The 16,977-nt window shown below is 36.1% G+C and overlaps 1 protein-coding gene across 1 annotated transcript in view; it reads left to right on the top strand.

Annotated features, from left to right (window-relative positions):
- The window catches only part of LOC106140389 (neprilysin-4-like), a 52,939-nt gene that overhangs the window by 16,441 nt on the left and 19,521 nt on the right, over nt 1-16,977 (top strand). Inside the window, exon 2 of the mRNA XM_060944671.1 lies at nt 8,548-8,615. Within this exon, the coding sequence (XP_060800654.1) occupies nt 8,548-8,615 (68 nt within the window). The remainder of the gene's footprint in view (nt 1-8,547; nt 8,616-16,977) is intronic.

The raw sequence follows: 16,977 nt of genomic DNA, 5'->3' as shown, positions 1-16,977 counted from the left end.
TATTTGGCTTAATGATAGAATTGAGATTCAAATAGTGACAGGTTGCTAGCCCATCGCCTAAAAAAGAATCCCAAGTTTGTAAGCCTATCGCTTAGTCGCCTTTTACGACATCCACGGGAAAGAGATAGAGTAGTCCTATTCTTTTTTGTATTGGTGCCGGGAACCACACGGCATATATCATCCTTTGTCTATGCAATTATCATTATTCCATCAGCACTTGTTAATTTGGAGTATGAAGAAAGTCTCAAAAGGAGTGCCGGAAGTGTTTCTCAATAGTAAGGCTCTCTGTTTGGCAAGACTTCATCTTTGGGGGGAAAGTGCGTACGTTCTAATAGCTTACACGTTGGTCTAATGCGCCAATGACTGGAGCCAATGTTGGGCCAATATCGCGTGAATACTAGTGTAAGGATGTTTTTGTATTTATTCTTATGTAGCGATGGAAGTTCTATTGGATCTGTGCGTGTTGGCAGACGATAGATGTCTTAATGCTCTTACGATGAGAGAAAATATTGTTTGTTTGTTTGTAATATACCTACATAAACTAATAATATCCTACCTAATAATATAATACGTAACTAGTTAGTAGGTATATTATTATATTATTGCTAATAAAATAACACAGCGACTCGCTGGTTTTTTATTTAATTATCTAGTTCCTTTATCGGTTTTCGGATGACTGGAAGAGATACCTTCATGGGATAAGTCCGCCATTGCAAATGATTTATTTCTTTTATAACTATCAAACAATCATCTTTTTTTTGCTTTCTTTTTTATAAGTAGTAGTTTAGCTTTAATTTTAATTTGCCTTCAATTTAATTAAATTTTCTATTTATAATATAAAAATTAATTAATATTACACTGCAAATAGATCTAAAGTGCCACTAACTGGATCCCTGCCCTTGGAGCCCTTATCGCGTGCCTCACGTGTCGCCTCGTCGCCGTCTCGTTATCACGTGGAAGTGGTCATCTGTTACTCTCAGAATATCCTCGTCTATACAATTATAATTATGCTATATGCATAAAGTACGTGAGTTTGTGTGGTTTGTTTATCTTTTTATTTAGAAAAAAATAAATACAGAATCTCTCACATCTTTGAGTGTCTCCATTGTTCTCGTGTTAGAGTTAGTAATCCGAGTGTTAAAATACACTGGCCAGTAATTGTATTTTTTTTAATCTTGAAAATTTTAAGATACAATTGAGATTCAAATAGTGACAGGTTGCTAGCCCATCGCCTTAAAGAAGAGTCCCAAGTTTATAAGCCTATCCCTTAGTCGCCTTTTACAATCTCCACGGGAGAGAGATGGAGTGGTCCTATTCTTTTTTCTATTGGTGCCGGGAACCACACGGCACATAAACATACATGTATGTAATTACCTACACAAAATGGCTTGATTTTGCCAGCACGAGACCGTATTTATTCTTTGTGATTAGTGATTACTGCAGTTCACAAAGCAACTGCTGGACATTCCGCGCTCTGTGCTATGATTACACTTTCCCCTATTGTGGCATTTTACCCGTGATATTGCGTCTATTGATAACGCCATACCTCAGGGTTGCCTAACTGTTATTTATTATTATTTTGTTAACTTCAATGCCTTTTTTTTCGTCAGTTCATTCTTGCTTTTGTGAACTTTATACAGTTATGCTGTAACCAGTAACATTATGCCACCTAAGATTTTAATTTAGATGAATTTTACATACATACATATAGTCACGTCTATATCCCTTGCAGGGAAGACAGAGTCAACAGTCTTGAAAAAACTAATAGGTTACGTTCAGCTGCTTGGCTTAATGATAGAGTTAAGATGCAAATAATGACAGTAGCAACCTGTCATCGCCTAAAAAAAGAATCTCAAGTTTATAAGCCTATCCCTTAGTCGCCTTTTAAGACATCCTTAGGAAAGAGATAAAGTGGTCTTATTCTTCTATTAGTGCCGGGAACCACACGGCACCAGTCCTGTTTCACGTCATAATAATAAGCGAAACAGCGGGGTTTTTCGCGCGATATAAACGGCATCGCGCGGTCTGTTAGTCCCGATGGCGTATTCACCTCTATGGAGAAGAGCATGGGTATGAGCCACCTCACGAAGACCAGCGCTATTTGCTTCAAATTATTCCCGTGCATAAAATAGATATAATTGAAGCATGATTTTGAATGCACCTCAATTATTTTATGTCAAGTGTCCTTCGTGATGCAATGTGAACCAAAAACAATTCACCTACGCGAATTTTGAAAGGACTAATTGAATAAGCTATGTATGTAGGTCAGTTTCACAATCCTTCACTCAAAATCCTTAAAAAGTACTGTTTGTTTAATTGGGCAGTTAAAAGCCTTTTTCTTTAATACTTGAGGGCTTTCAACATTTAAACGACACCAAGGTACCAAGTGTAGAGAGTACCTATTGTTTATTAATTTATTTTAACTTTAGTGCACTAAAATAGTGCTCGATATATAGACTTTCTACCAAAGGAATTATTTGCTAGTTAAACCTAAGTAACAAAGTAATGTGAGTTTGTGGCGACATCTCTACGCCACACGTCACAAATAGCAAATCGCACAACAACTGTCAATCATCGCAAAGTAATTGACGCGCTCAGCCAATGGCAGCGAAGAATCTAAATCGCGATTGCAAAGATTTCATGAATTGTAGCATAAATACAACCTCCGACACAACATCGTCGGAGCCGCGGTTCCCCAGGCATAACACCTAGAGTGGCGGATGATCTTCCCTTTGGTGGCGGTCGAGTCGAACTATCGCTCCCGCTACAAGTTGCAATTCCTTCCTCTCATCTCTCATCCATAGCATATTAAAAGTAAAGTAAAAATAATTTATTCACAAAAAATCATAACTAAAAGGCAAAAAAGGAAACAATAATATGTACAAAAATAGACATGTAGTATGGTGCTCCCGTAAGATCATCAAATTAATACTAGATTTATTAATTTGATGATGGCTCATTTCGCGCAATTGTGGTATTCTTGCGTCTAAGCCATAGTCCCAGCGTCGATCCTGGTCAGGTCATGATGGAAAACAAATAATATCTGAATGACCTGGGTATTAGATAAATCTACTTCCTTCAAGGAGAGTTTAAGTTCAAAGGCCATCAAATTCGCTCAAGTAGTTTATGATATTTACTATTCGTAAAAATGTAGTGTTCGTGAGGTTCTCGGCCAACGACTTTACAGTTATTCGGCCTCCTGTGAACCTTTCCTACAAATAATAAGGTTCGAATCCCAATCCGACCATGTACTAATGACTATTTACGAAGTTATGGACATTAGTTTGAATAGTAACCGATGCTCTTACGGTGAGGGATAACATCGTAAAAAAAAATTGCACATTCAGGTAACTGGATGTGTAACCATGATAGATCCAATACGGGTAAGGTTCCCCTGCAAATGTTGCGGAGGTCAGATGGGAGTCGCTTCGTGTAAAAGCCTGACTCACCCAATCCAGGATCCATGGTCAAAGACATACCCCGGGCTGCTCTCCAGAGTGGTGAGGAATGCAACCGGGACTAAAGCCAGGTGGAAGGAGAATCTTCAATACATATGGTCACGTGTATATCCCTTGCGGGGTAGACAGAGCCAACAGTCTTGAAAAGACTGAATGGCCACGTTCAGCTATTTGGCTTAAAGATAGAATTGAAAGTGAAAAAGATAGAAATAGTGACAGGTTGCTAGCCCAATGCCTAAAAAAGAATCCCAAGTTCGTAAGCCTATCGCCTTTTACGACATCCATGGGAAAGAGATGTAGTGGTCCAATTTTTTTTGTATTGGTGCCGGGAACCACACGGTACGGTGGAAGGAGAATCTTATAATAAAAATATTAACGTATTCTCAAATGTATTAGTAATGTCAATAAACTATTTTTATACCCCAGAGCTGACCTTCAATCTGTCTTGCGGTTTGCAAATATTGTGCTCACCGGAGCATCAAGAGAATCGTTTCGTAAACTCCGCTATGGGAATGGGATACAGAAATCTTTTTTGGCATTAACTAAACAGTTAACAATAAAGTTTTAAATAAATAAACATTTATTTAAAACTTTATTGCGCAACATAAAATATACAAAAGTTGGTCTTCGCATTGTCTGTCTCTCTCTACCAGCTGACCGAACAGAAAAACTTTAAGTTAGTGGTGCGACTATGGTATCTATTAAGCCAGACAGCTGAACGCGGTCTCTCTTTAAGACTGTTGGCTCTGTCTACCCCACAAGGGATATAGATGTGACTATATGTATGTATGTGTGACTGGTGTACTGTTATGTCAAATACAGTGGTTGTTAATTGTCATGGTAATATTTATCCTAGTTGCGGAAGAAGACAGGGATATGCCCGGAATCACGATTCAGGAGTGGCTAAGTCGGATCTTTGTTACCTTGTCAACTGAGGAATCTGACCTGACCTGACCTGACCCCGACCCGACCCGACCTGACCTGACCTATACTGATACTGCGGATACCGGAGTGTGTGGTGTGAAGCTTTGGACGATTTGGACTTATTCTATTAGGACAAACTGATTCTGACACTATTTTTAGCAATTTTTTTTTTAAAGTAAGCGACGCAATATTTTTGTCAGGTTACTTGGCCTGGGTCATGGATGTTTGTCTATATAAGTATTTAATATAAATATAGTACCGTTGAGTTAGTATCTCGTAACACAAGTCTCGAACTTACTTCGAGGCTAACTCAATCTGTGTAATTTGTCCCGTATATATTGATATATTTCTGTCTGCCCCACAAGATATATAAACGTGATTATATGTATGTATGAACACATAAGTACTACGCTAGTATTTGTTTTATATTGTTTCATGTTTTATTTTTATAGCTCTGCGATGTCTGCCGTTGATAACAAATAGGTAGTCTGGTTCGTTAATTATATTGCCTTTTGGGTTTGAAACCACAATGTGTGCAGATTTACATAGATAAGTTCGTTGTTAGCAATTAGAGTTTGACTTTAGTCTCCCATCATGCTTTTTATATTGGAAAAACCATATCTGTTATAAATTACTAGCTGTGCTTGCGACTTCGTCCGCGTGGAATATTTATTTTGGGCATCATTGAAGCCCTCAAGGATGAATAATTTTTCCCGGTTTTTTTTTTACATTTTCCATTATTTCTTTGCACCTTATAGTTGCAGCGTGATATTATATAGCCTAAAGCTTTCCTCGATAAATGGTCTATTCAACTTTTCAATTTGAACCAGTAGTTCCTGAGATAAGCGCGTTCAAATAAACAAACAAACCCTTCAGCTTTATAATTTAGTATAGATTGTTCAAAATTTTCTCTACGTACTTACCGATAAAATTAATGCCAGTTATATTATATCGAACCCTATGTTGACTGGTAGATAATTATCTACTGGGGTAAAGCATTATAATGCTTCTAGCATTAAGTCCGCCAATTGTGCGATACTTTTGTATTTTGTACAATAAAGTTTAAATAAATATATATACACTCATATAACTTTAAAAAGTAAAGTTCCCGAGATATTCGTAGGTAGGTAGCGCTAAATTCGTCGCTTTTATAGTAACTATTAATTTAGTTGCTTTTTGTAGATGGCGTAAAATGCGCGGCAAACACGCGAGGAAGCTGCTAGTAAAATATAGGATTATAATGATGCCATAAATTATGTCAAACTAATTACCTACGCTACGCAGATTGAGCTCGCCGTAACATTTCCAAATGTAATAATGATATCAGAGGTTTGTCATTGCGCCGAAACAATGCAGATTGATCACGTAATGCGTACAACATGAGCGCACACGCAGCTCTAGGGTTGGTTTAGGGAATTATTGTTAAAATTACGACTAACTTTTGTCTGCACTTCCACTCCTAAATATAGGTAATTTCCATAAAAATCCGATGGAGAAAATTAATTTTTTTTGGGAATAAAGTACTCTCTTAGTCCTTGTTTGTACATCTATATACTTATATTGTAAAAATACACACATACATATAATCACGTCTTTATCCCTTGCGGGGTAAACAGAGCCAACAGTCTTGAAAAGACTGATAGGCCACGTTCAGCTGTTTGGCTTAAAATTGAGATTCAAAATGTGACAGGTTGCTAGCCCATCGTCTTATTATAAACTACTACGCATGGAAACCCGCGGGAACTCCGGGACAAAAAGTAGCCCATATCTTATTCTGGGTCTTAGCTACCTACATACCAAATTTCATAATAATCGGTTCAGTAGTTTTTGCGTGAAAGAGTAACAAACATCCATACTGACATCCTGACATACTCACAAACTTTCGCATTTATAATTAGTAGGATTAGTAAGATTATATTATTAACCATCTATATCGAAAGGTCCCAATCCTTATATCTCATCGAATATTAAAGATACAGAAGTGAAAGGAAAAATATTAAAAAAGTATACATATTTATACATATTGTATCATTCTACTTAAATCCAATTGAATTGTACCTACATATTCTTCTAAATCCAAACATTGTTTTCTATTTTTATTATAATACATTTATTTTTATGTCCAAAAAAGAGTTTATAAACAAACAAACAAACAAAAAGCTGAACAAGTGACAGCCCTGTTTCTAACAAACGACATAGTTTTGCTTCGCAATGATCGCATCTCGTCGCGTGAACTGCGGTCTTCAGTCGTGGTCAAGGATGTCGAGGTAAACGCTACAACTGATTCTTGTCTAATGTCTATAGTATTTAGTGCCAAATATTCAGGTGTTAGGAATTTGATGGCTAATTATGAATAGCACTATTATCTTGCCATAACATTGTTTAGAATAGAATAGAATAGATTTATTTTCAAAATAAGATACAAGGTATCACTTATTGACGTCACATCACTTAAATCTAATTATAACTACTACCACTTCCAAAGCGCATGTGTAAAAGAAGCGGCGGAACAAACTACACTGCAGCATTTTCATCAGACGTCAATGTACAAATATAGATCTTTTAAATCTAAATCATGGACGAATGCACATTGTCTACATTAAAAAACATGAATGAATGTAGAACTAGTTTGTGTTTGTATCGAATTTCACTTAACGTACGGTAACGACGTAATTAATCTATACAAATATTATAAAGCTGAAGAGTTTGTTTATTTGTTTGAACACGCTAATCTCAGGAACTACTGGTTCGAATTGAAAATACTTTTTGTGTTAAATAGATCGTTTATCGAGGAAGGCTTTAGGCTATATAACATCACGCTGCAACTATAAGGAGCAAAGAAATAATGGAAATGTGAAAAAACGGGAATATTATTCATCCATTAGGGCTTCAATGATGCCCAAAATAACTATTCCACGCGGACAAAGTTGCGGACACAGCTAGTTTCGAATAATCGGTGGTTTGATAGCATGTTTTGGTTTGATTGTCTATTTTGTAGGTAAAAAATGACTACTTATATCAGTTTTACTATAGGTTCTTAATGTTCACTTATACGAGTACTGTGCTAATTATTGAGTAATTAGAAGACGCATTTAGAGATTTTGAAAAGACCTTTTTTTAATAGGTATTTGAAAAGTTATCCAAATTTTCAGTTAAAAATAGAATAAACTATAATATATTTATTAAACTTCGTGTAAGTGATAGACTAACAGTTACACCGTTACTACAACTTACTGCATTAACCCGTCTACTCGAGCTCTTACAAACTGTCACCGCGCAGGCCTACAATTACGGTTGGCGGAAGAATGCGCCTGCGCCGGTACCTTCCGGAACCAACGCGTAATGATATAACCTGTAATGGCTGCGACAATGTGAGGCTTTACACCGTTTATGCAGTTGTACGTTAATTTGTTCGTGGTACTTTTGAATCAATTATACGAGTAACTTCTAACTTTAAAAAGGCACTTCTCTTATTGTCATCTTCATTACTTTGCTTTTTTTCAATTAAAACCTAAAAAAAGGAGAGAAAGATTTATTTATTTAGTCCAAAACCGGAATTCGTTTCGTCATGTTTGTTTATATTTGGATCTTTAAAACTTCTTATATGTATTATGCATACCTGAATTCATTAAAACCGGTATGATTCGAATGTTTTTCTTTTTATATTTTATTTAGCCCATGATTCTTTATATAGCCCATATTTCGGAATAGTATCGCAGCTAACTTCTATATGTAAAGAACCACAGTTTCTGTCTTTGATGGGAAGGGATAATTTAAAAAATATTACATAATATATTACCTATAGTTATGAATGTGGATGAAGCGAAGGAAGTATGCAGAGATCGTTGCAAGTGGAAAGAAGTAGTCTCTGCCTACCCCTCCGGGAAAGAGGCGTGATTTTATGTATGTATGTATGTATTACCTGTGCAATGCAACTTCGTCTGTGGTTGGTCATTTTTATTTAATAAGGTTTTCTTTTACATAAAAAGTTAAAAATCTGAAAAATCTTTGCTCCATCAGTTTAATAAAGCAGAAATGTTTAGAACATTTACAGGATAGCTATGATGTACAAAGGTACTTAAGTATATGTAGGTATTGCGGATGATTTCGGATGTAAGACACTCTTATCGAGAATCATATAAATTAGTTTTTTTTTTGTTTCCAGGTGAAGGACATCGACGCAGAAAGCCACCACTCCAGCAAACTGCCAGACAGCAACCTGGAAGAGAAACTGTAAGTCAACGACAATCATAACATGTGTAATGTCTCTGTATGTTATAATAATAATATTTTGGGTATCCACAGGCTGTTGTATATAAAAATAAATAATAAAATCCATGTTCAATTGAAGTAATACCGTCCAGAGAAGACGTAAAGCGTTTCACCTTCCGTATCTCCACCACAGCATTAAGGGACCTATTAAGCATTAAGGGAATATATCATTTAGTTGTATGGTGGTCACCCATCCAGATCCTGACCACGTAGATGTCTAACTCTGGTGATCAGTCACAAAAAGCAATCCTTTCAATTCAATCAAAAGCTTTTACTAATTACTAGCTGTGCCCGCGACTTCGTCCGCGTCCGCATCGTTCAAGGTGGAATATTTTCCATTATTTCTTCGCTCCTAATAGTTGCAGCGTGATGATAAATAACCTAACCTAAAGCCTTCCTCGATAAATGGTCTGTTAAACACAAAAAATTTCAATTCGAACCAGTAGTTCCTGAGATTAGCGCGTTCAAACAAACAAACTCTTTAGCTTTATAATATTGTATAGATTATGGAACAATATCACTTAATAATCGTCAATTTCACAACATTGGTTGACGTCAAATAAATAACTTATATTTAAATTTTTCAATCCATTGATACGAGTATCTTTACCCGGTTCCAGATTTTAGCTTTCACTACCCAAAGGTTGGCTGGAAGAGATTGCTTAGCGATAAGTCCGCCTTCGCTCAACATATTCATAATGTATGTTTCTACTAAGTACATATGTATTTTTTTTATGGACAATAAAGATAATTTGTATGTATCTTTTTGTGCGCATGTTTTTGTTTTTGACTTTATATGATCTTGTTTATGTCCTTCGGCGTAAAAGACCAAGTAAATACATCATTAGTCCTTGCGATATTTTGAATACAAAATGGCGGAATATTCCATGCTTATTTTCGGATCGAATAGACGTCAATGGAAAATCATTTCAAAAATAAACACATTCCAATTTAAAACGTACTAACGCAAATATTCGTTCTAATATTTATAATTATATTTTGCCGACATCGTTTTGAACGCAGTAAATTAAGACAACGCCGTATATCATAATAGGTGACTAAAGGAAAAAAATACTAAAACTTTTGTATAAAATTTGCCAAATCTTACATGTAAAGATATCATTGGAGCATAATAAATAAGATTCAAAGTCGCCTCCTACGACACGCTCAGGAAGAGGTGGAGAAAATTTTACATATCCGAGGACGACATACATTTAACCAACCTTTACGGGGTAGACAGAACAAATTGTCACAAGATGTAAGCGCTGTCTTGATGAATTAAACTAATCTAATCAGAATAATTTTCCTATTACTAAGATTCAAATCATACATCAAATAATTAAGTAATATCTGAAGTAACAGAGTTATTAACGACAATACTTCGTTCTGAAGTTATATAACAGATTGCACATTAACTTAATGTATCAACTTAATTTCAAATTGACCAATAGTTTTGCAAGTCAAACGTATCTAGATTTCAATACGATATTGCACCTCGTGCCGTGTGGTTCCCGAGACTTTAGAATAGGACCACTTAGCGCCATCAACAAAAGGTTAAAGGATTTACGTAAATCCTTCGGGAACTAAAGTTTTTACCGGGATGAAACCGTCGTAAAGAATAATGATAGAAATACTAATGGACGGAAACGGATTGGGAGTAGTTTAAATCTTTTACATAATCCATCAATTCCATCTTTAAGCCATACAGTTGAACCTGTTCTGTCTATCCCGTAAGGGATAAAGACTATACTATGTTTGCTACTAGACCAGCATGGAAGGATCTTAATTAAATATTAAAAACATGTCATCATAAGATCTGTTTTTTTCTCTAATAATGACGACAAACATCTGCTACCGTATGCAAATAGGTACGGTTGGCAAAAAACGGATAGGTACTGTATACAATAGCTTTAAAGCATGCGGTGACTATTTATAAGATAGACATTACCCTCATGTAAAAATAATGTCTTTGTTTTAACCGCCTTGGAAATAAAGAGGTTCTGAGATCGCTCTATAGATCGATACATACATACATATAATCACGTCTATATCCCTTGCGGGGTAGACAGAGCCAACAGTCTTTTAAAGACTGATAGGCGTTCAGCTATTTGGCTTTAAGATAGAATTGAGATTCAAATATTGGCATTCTTCTTTTAGGCGATGGGCTAGCAACCAGTCACTATAGATCGATCGATCTATAAAAAAAAATACCAGAGGTAGTCCCGAGGTACTGCATGGTACGTTCATAAATTCAACTCCACTGATTATTTTTGTAAAAGAATATGTAAAAAAAAATGTGAAACAGATGTAAAACTTGAAGAAATTAGGGATTTAAGAACGTGATTACGAGACTTTTATCATTTTTGTTTGGACGTAAATTAGTACAGTTTATGAAAGTTATATGTACCTTCCTTCGATATGGCTTTTAGTTACTTCTTTCGATACGGTAGTCTTGACATAACAAACAACGTTTAACATCTAAAAGTAAACAAGTCGTCTTGGCCTTCCCCTTTTGCAACTCACACTCTTCTTCTATATGTCTACTTTCATTTTTCCACCAAACCTTCTAAACGTTTAAGTTCGAAAAATGGTTTTTCCCACAAAATCATAGCGAATTGGCACACAATTTGATCAATTCAATTCACAGACTAAGAGCCATGAAGACAATTGTGTCAAACACTCCGCTCTGAACTGGAAAATGTAACAAAAAACAGATAACAATGTAATTTTGTATGCAGTTTCGGAGACGTCGCAATAATTTCGCAACGCGCCCTTGGTTCATGGATGTTTTGATGAAATGGATTACATACCTACATACATACATATGGTCACGACTATATCCGTTGCGGAGTAGACAGAGCCTTGAAAAGCCTGAATGGCCACGTTCAGCTATTTAGCTTAATGATAGAATTGAGATTCAAATAGTGACAGGTTGCTAACCCATCGCCTAAAAAAGAATCCCAAGTTTGTAAGCCTATCCCTTAGTCGCCTTTTACGACATATAAAAAAGAATAGGACCATTCCATCTCTTTAATGTATATAAAATTATATAATAACATTTCTACATTTGACATATTCTCCAAGAATCCATTTCATGTCGCGTCGTGGTGCTGTGGTACCTTGTGGTTACCCAGGAAGGAGAATTAAGCTAGGATCATGGCAAGTGAAAAGATGTATTTTTTACCCACCCTTGCGGGAAAGAGGCGTAATTTTATGTAAACGAAAAATGTATATGAAAATTATACAATTACATAAAATTGCCATGATCCTAGCTTACTTCTTACGTAATAGGTTGGTAATATTCATAACTTAAAAAAATTAAACTTCCTGCTTCAAAGTGGAAAAACTAAAATAATTGTATATATGTAGACCAATTAATACACTGCTCTGAGGAGAAATGGAGGTTAAGTGATAAGGATAAAAATCATTGGCAAGTTTGTATATATGTATCATATTACTTATAAATTATAAATTTTCGAAGTTGAAGTGGTTGTGCATAGAATACCCTAAGAATCCATTTACGGATCTACTGATCAACTTACTTACTAAGTAATCACTACCTGCAAAACACCGTCACAAAATAAAGTGTACATAGAAGAGGAACTTTAGTATTTTTTTTTTACTCTTCATGCAAGCTTACTTTATATATTAGGTACTTTTTATTTTAATCACTTTCGGTCAGTTCCACTTCTGTTCTTTATTTATTCTGCTTCAAGCCTTCATTTCGAACCACACGCGATGTACATTTTTACGCATATTGGGATCTATCTCGTGACCAATTATTACAATATTGTACAACGTTTTTAATAACGTTGTACAATATTGTGCAACGATATATGTAACGTACAGTTTCATGATAGATTACCTAATGAAGCGATTGTGGTCTGTTATGAAAAGCTTGATTTTTAACATATAATCACGTCTATTTACCTTGCGTGGAAGACAGAACCGACAGTCTTCAAAAGACTGAAAGGCTAGGTTCAGCTTGATTTTTCTGAGTGGGATTTAGATGAATACTCTAATTACTTTTACAATCACTCAGTTATGAATGACAAACAACAAGTGGATCATTAAGCAATAAAGCTGAATGTGGTCTTGGCTCTGTCTACCCCGGAAGGAATAGATGCGATATGTGTGTATTTAAAAAAGGTACACTTAAATCACTTTGTGGAAAAAAAAGTAAAAGTTCTTACAAATAAATTATTAAAACACTAGAGATCGCTCACAACTCCATCAGCAAAACGAAAATTTCCTCATTTTCCGTTACCGCGATAATTTCGGGAAATCGCCTTATAATACCATACTTACATTAAACTTGATCAAATTAAGGACGTCCTGGTAAAGGGTCAGGTCGAAAGTACCCGAAACCGCCGAGCTTGCATGAAGAGAGTTATGAATTTGGATGAAGCGAAGGAAGTATGCAGAGATCGTGGCAAGTGGAAAGAGGTAGTCTCTGCCTACCCCTCCGGGAAAGAGGCGTGACTTCATGTTATGTTATGTTACAGTAAAAGGCACTTACTTTAGTTAAAATTGTAATTCTCCAGTCCCAGCGGTTAGGGCATTAATTTTCAGTCAATTAGTCAGTCGGTGTCTCTTATACTCGGTACTCTTATATATTAAGATTCATCACATCGGCCCGTGAAATGTAACAGTTGATAAAATCAGTGAATGATGTTAAGGAGTCAGCGACAGCAGTAGGAGGTACCTAAACTACCATCATTAAAGTGTCATTGACCCTGGGCCAAGTGTTTGTTTGTTACGTCTACAGTACCGTGTGGTTCCCGGCACCAATACAAAAAAGAATAGGACCACTCCATCTCTTTCACATGGATGTCGTAAAAGGCGACAAAGGGATAGGCTTAGAAACTTGGGATTCTTTTTTTAGGCGATGGGCTAGCAACCTGTCACTATTTGAATCTCAATTCTATCATTAAACTAAATAGCTGAACGTGGAAATTCAGTCTTTTCAAGACTGTTGGCTCTGTCTACACCGCAAGGGATATAGACGTGACCATATGTATGTATGTATGTCTACAGTACCTACCTAACTCTGATTATGAATCATACATACAAACATACATATAGTCACGTCTATATCTCATGCGGGGTGGACTAGAGCCAACAGTCTCGAAAAGACTGAATGGCCACGTTCAGCTATTTGGCTTTATGATGGAATTGAGATTCAAATAGTGACAGGTTGCTAGCCCATCGCCTACAAGAGAAATCCTAAGTTTCAATATATAATCTGAATAACCATGTCCTTATCTTATTCTAAAAAAAAAGAATAGGACCACTCCATGTCGTCATTCCTATGATTGTCGTAAAAGGCGACTAAGGGATAGGCTTATTAACTTGAAATTCTTCTTTTAGGCGATGGGCTAGCAACCTGTCACTATTTATTTGCCAAAGAGATGAACGAGGCCTATCAGCCTTCTCAAGACAGTTGACTCTGTCTACCTCGCAAGCGATATAGACGTGACTTTGTTTTTATTTTTTACTTGAGTGAATTCAATAGTTTTATTTCTAACCAATGATCTAACGATAAAGGAAATTATAGTAAAAATAGTGTATCTGTGTAAAAACGCTATCATTCTTAACAAACTAAAACTTTTCATGCGCGTGAGTTTCGGTGAGCGCGTTTATGTCTTTAGTATGGATGAGTTTTTCACTTAAGCACTAGGCTTTTAACCCGGATTCGGTCCCATGGGAAATTCCAAAAAATGTTCCTAGATATATCCCAACTCTGTACCAAATCTCATTAAAATTGGTCAAGTGTTTTTTGTTTGTTACCAACAATAATTCAAATCATATGGATAAAATAATGTATTTATTTGACTGCGCAACTGAAACATCAAAATTTTACAGTCTATTATCTGGAAGAGACCAAAAATTAAAATCTATTAAACATAATATGTAATCCCTTTTTATACAACGAAACATACGGCTCAATAAATAAATAAATAACAGGACAAATTACACAGATTAATTTAGCCTCGAAGTAAGTTCTAGACTTGTGTTGCGAATATCTATAACGTGTGTAATAATATAAACATCCAAGACCCAGGCCAAACAGAAAAAGTTCTTTTCTCATCATGCCCTGGCCGGAATTTGAACCCGGGACCTCCGGTGTCACAGACAAGCGTACTACCTGAGCCACAGAGGCCTTCAAACCAGCCTTTGGACATCCGTAACAAAAGGCATTCAACAAATGAGTTACGGAAATAAATTTAATCACTCTAAAGAATTGGGAACTATTTATAGTTAGTCAGGCGATAGCTGGTGGTTAGAGCGTCAGTGGTCGAGCGGTTAAAGTGCCCGAATAGGAAATGTTATGCACAAGAAGGGTACAGGTTCAAATCCTACCGATGCCATGTACCAATAACATTGAAATCAGTTAGATAAATACACTAATTATTAAAGATATTCGGAATAGGTAGATTGAATTGGGGTCAATGAAATGAAACGTATATATTAATATGGACATGCCTCCGTCCGGGATTGCGGGATTTATAAATTATTTAGATTTTTTCCGGAATTTCTACAAGTGGGATGAAGAATATATTAGTGGTAGCTGTTTTCCCCCGACTTCGTTCACGTAAATTGTAGTCGTATGTTACCCGCGGACAATGTAGTTTACTGTTAGTGTAAGTACTGAAATGGAATCCCGGAAAAGAGGCTTATCCATGTTATGCTTTCTATGGTAATTCATGATGCAAGTACATAAAATCAATCTACCTATTCCGATCTCTGCTTATTATTTAACTTAAAACCCCGGTTCGAAAAACACCGTGAACTGATTTTTCATTTTGCCGCAGTACACCGTTCTTCTGGATCTGCCTACCCCGTAAGGGTTACATGTTACAATTTGTAGGCATTAATTATCACACAATAGGCGTTAGTAAGATTGTTATTGTTAGTGAAACACTTTTCAATTGAAAACTCGAGTATTTTCACACGATTTTTATCGTCACGTTATGACACACTCGCATTCCCTCATTTCTGTAGATTATTACATACATACATACGTGTGCCGTGTGGTTCCCGGCATCAATACAAAAAAGAAAAGGACCACTCCATCTCTTTCTCATGATTGTCGTTAAAGACGACTAAGGGATAGGCTAACAAATTAGGGATTCTTTTTTTAGGCGATGGGCTAGCAACCTGTCACTATTTGAATCTCAATTCTATCATTAAGCCAAATAGCTGAACGTGGCCATTCAGACTTTTCAAGATTGAAAGTGGCTCTGTCTACCGAGCAAGGGATATACACGTGACCATATGTATGTATGTATGTTATATATCTATTAATGTGTCTATAAAAAATAATAAATTACAACATGTAAATCAGGGTCACGTGCAAGCAAATAAACTAATTAATAACATAATAATCTCTCATCACATCCGGTTCATACATATTCATGACCAGAAAAAGACATGCAGATGTCCCACAGCCTGGCAGCGGTGGATCTTACTCATCAGCTTGGTATTTCCTGATGAGGAACAATAAGATGTGTTCGAAACAAAAGAATCGACGATAGCGAATGCAGTTCCGATTTCTTTGAGGCATTGTTCTAAGTACTCAAGACGTAAGAGTATATTTATTGCCATTTCTGTCATACCTAAGGTATATAAATTTATCGATTATTATAGACTAGAAGCCGCCCGCGACTTCGTCCGCATGGAAACCCTATCAATCCCGCGGGAACTCCGGGATAAAAAGTAGCCTATATGTTATTCTGGGTCTTCAGCTACCTACATAACAAATTTCATCGTAATCGGTTCAGTAGTTTTTTCGTGAAAGATTAACGCCTAAAAAAGAATCCCAAGTTTGTAAGTCTATTCCTTAGTCGCCTTTTACGACATCCAAGGGAAAGAGATGGAGTGGTCCTATTCTTTTTTTTCATTGGTGCCGGGAACCACACGATTGCTCATACATTAGCATTATCACAATGCGGCTGCAATTTCCATGACAAATTCACATAATGACGGTGTCAACGAATCATTAATTCCATCATTGACCATTGGAATTGCCGGCACAAAGAAAGCCTCGAGATCATCGGTGTTTTAATGATTTATTCATGCCTTCCAAAGGATGGACAGAAAACTTCCGCGTTATGTAAATTTCGTGGTTTTGTGCAAGCGAATTTATTACTACCACGGCTTTGGTCGTTTATCTTTTGTGTTTCGGCATGTATTTAATGCAATCATTAATTTTATCTTCATGAAACAGATGAAATAGTCGGTTCGATTAAAGGGAAAATTTATCTTTAAAATCTTGTTCACTTTTAGAGTATTAACGCTAACTATTACTCATTTATAATTA

The sequence above is a fragment of the Amyelois transitella genome, chromosome 6 (genome assembly GCF_032362555.1).
Source record: "Amyelois transitella isolate CPQ chromosome 6, ilAmyTran1.1, whole genome shotgun sequence".
NCBI classification, from domain to species: domain Eukaryota; kingdom Metazoa; phylum Arthropoda; class Insecta; order Lepidoptera; family Pyralidae; genus Amyelois; species Amyelois transitella.
The sequence above is the reverse complement of the archived record's forward strand: the minus strand, read 5'-3'. Positions and strand labels throughout refer to the sequence as shown.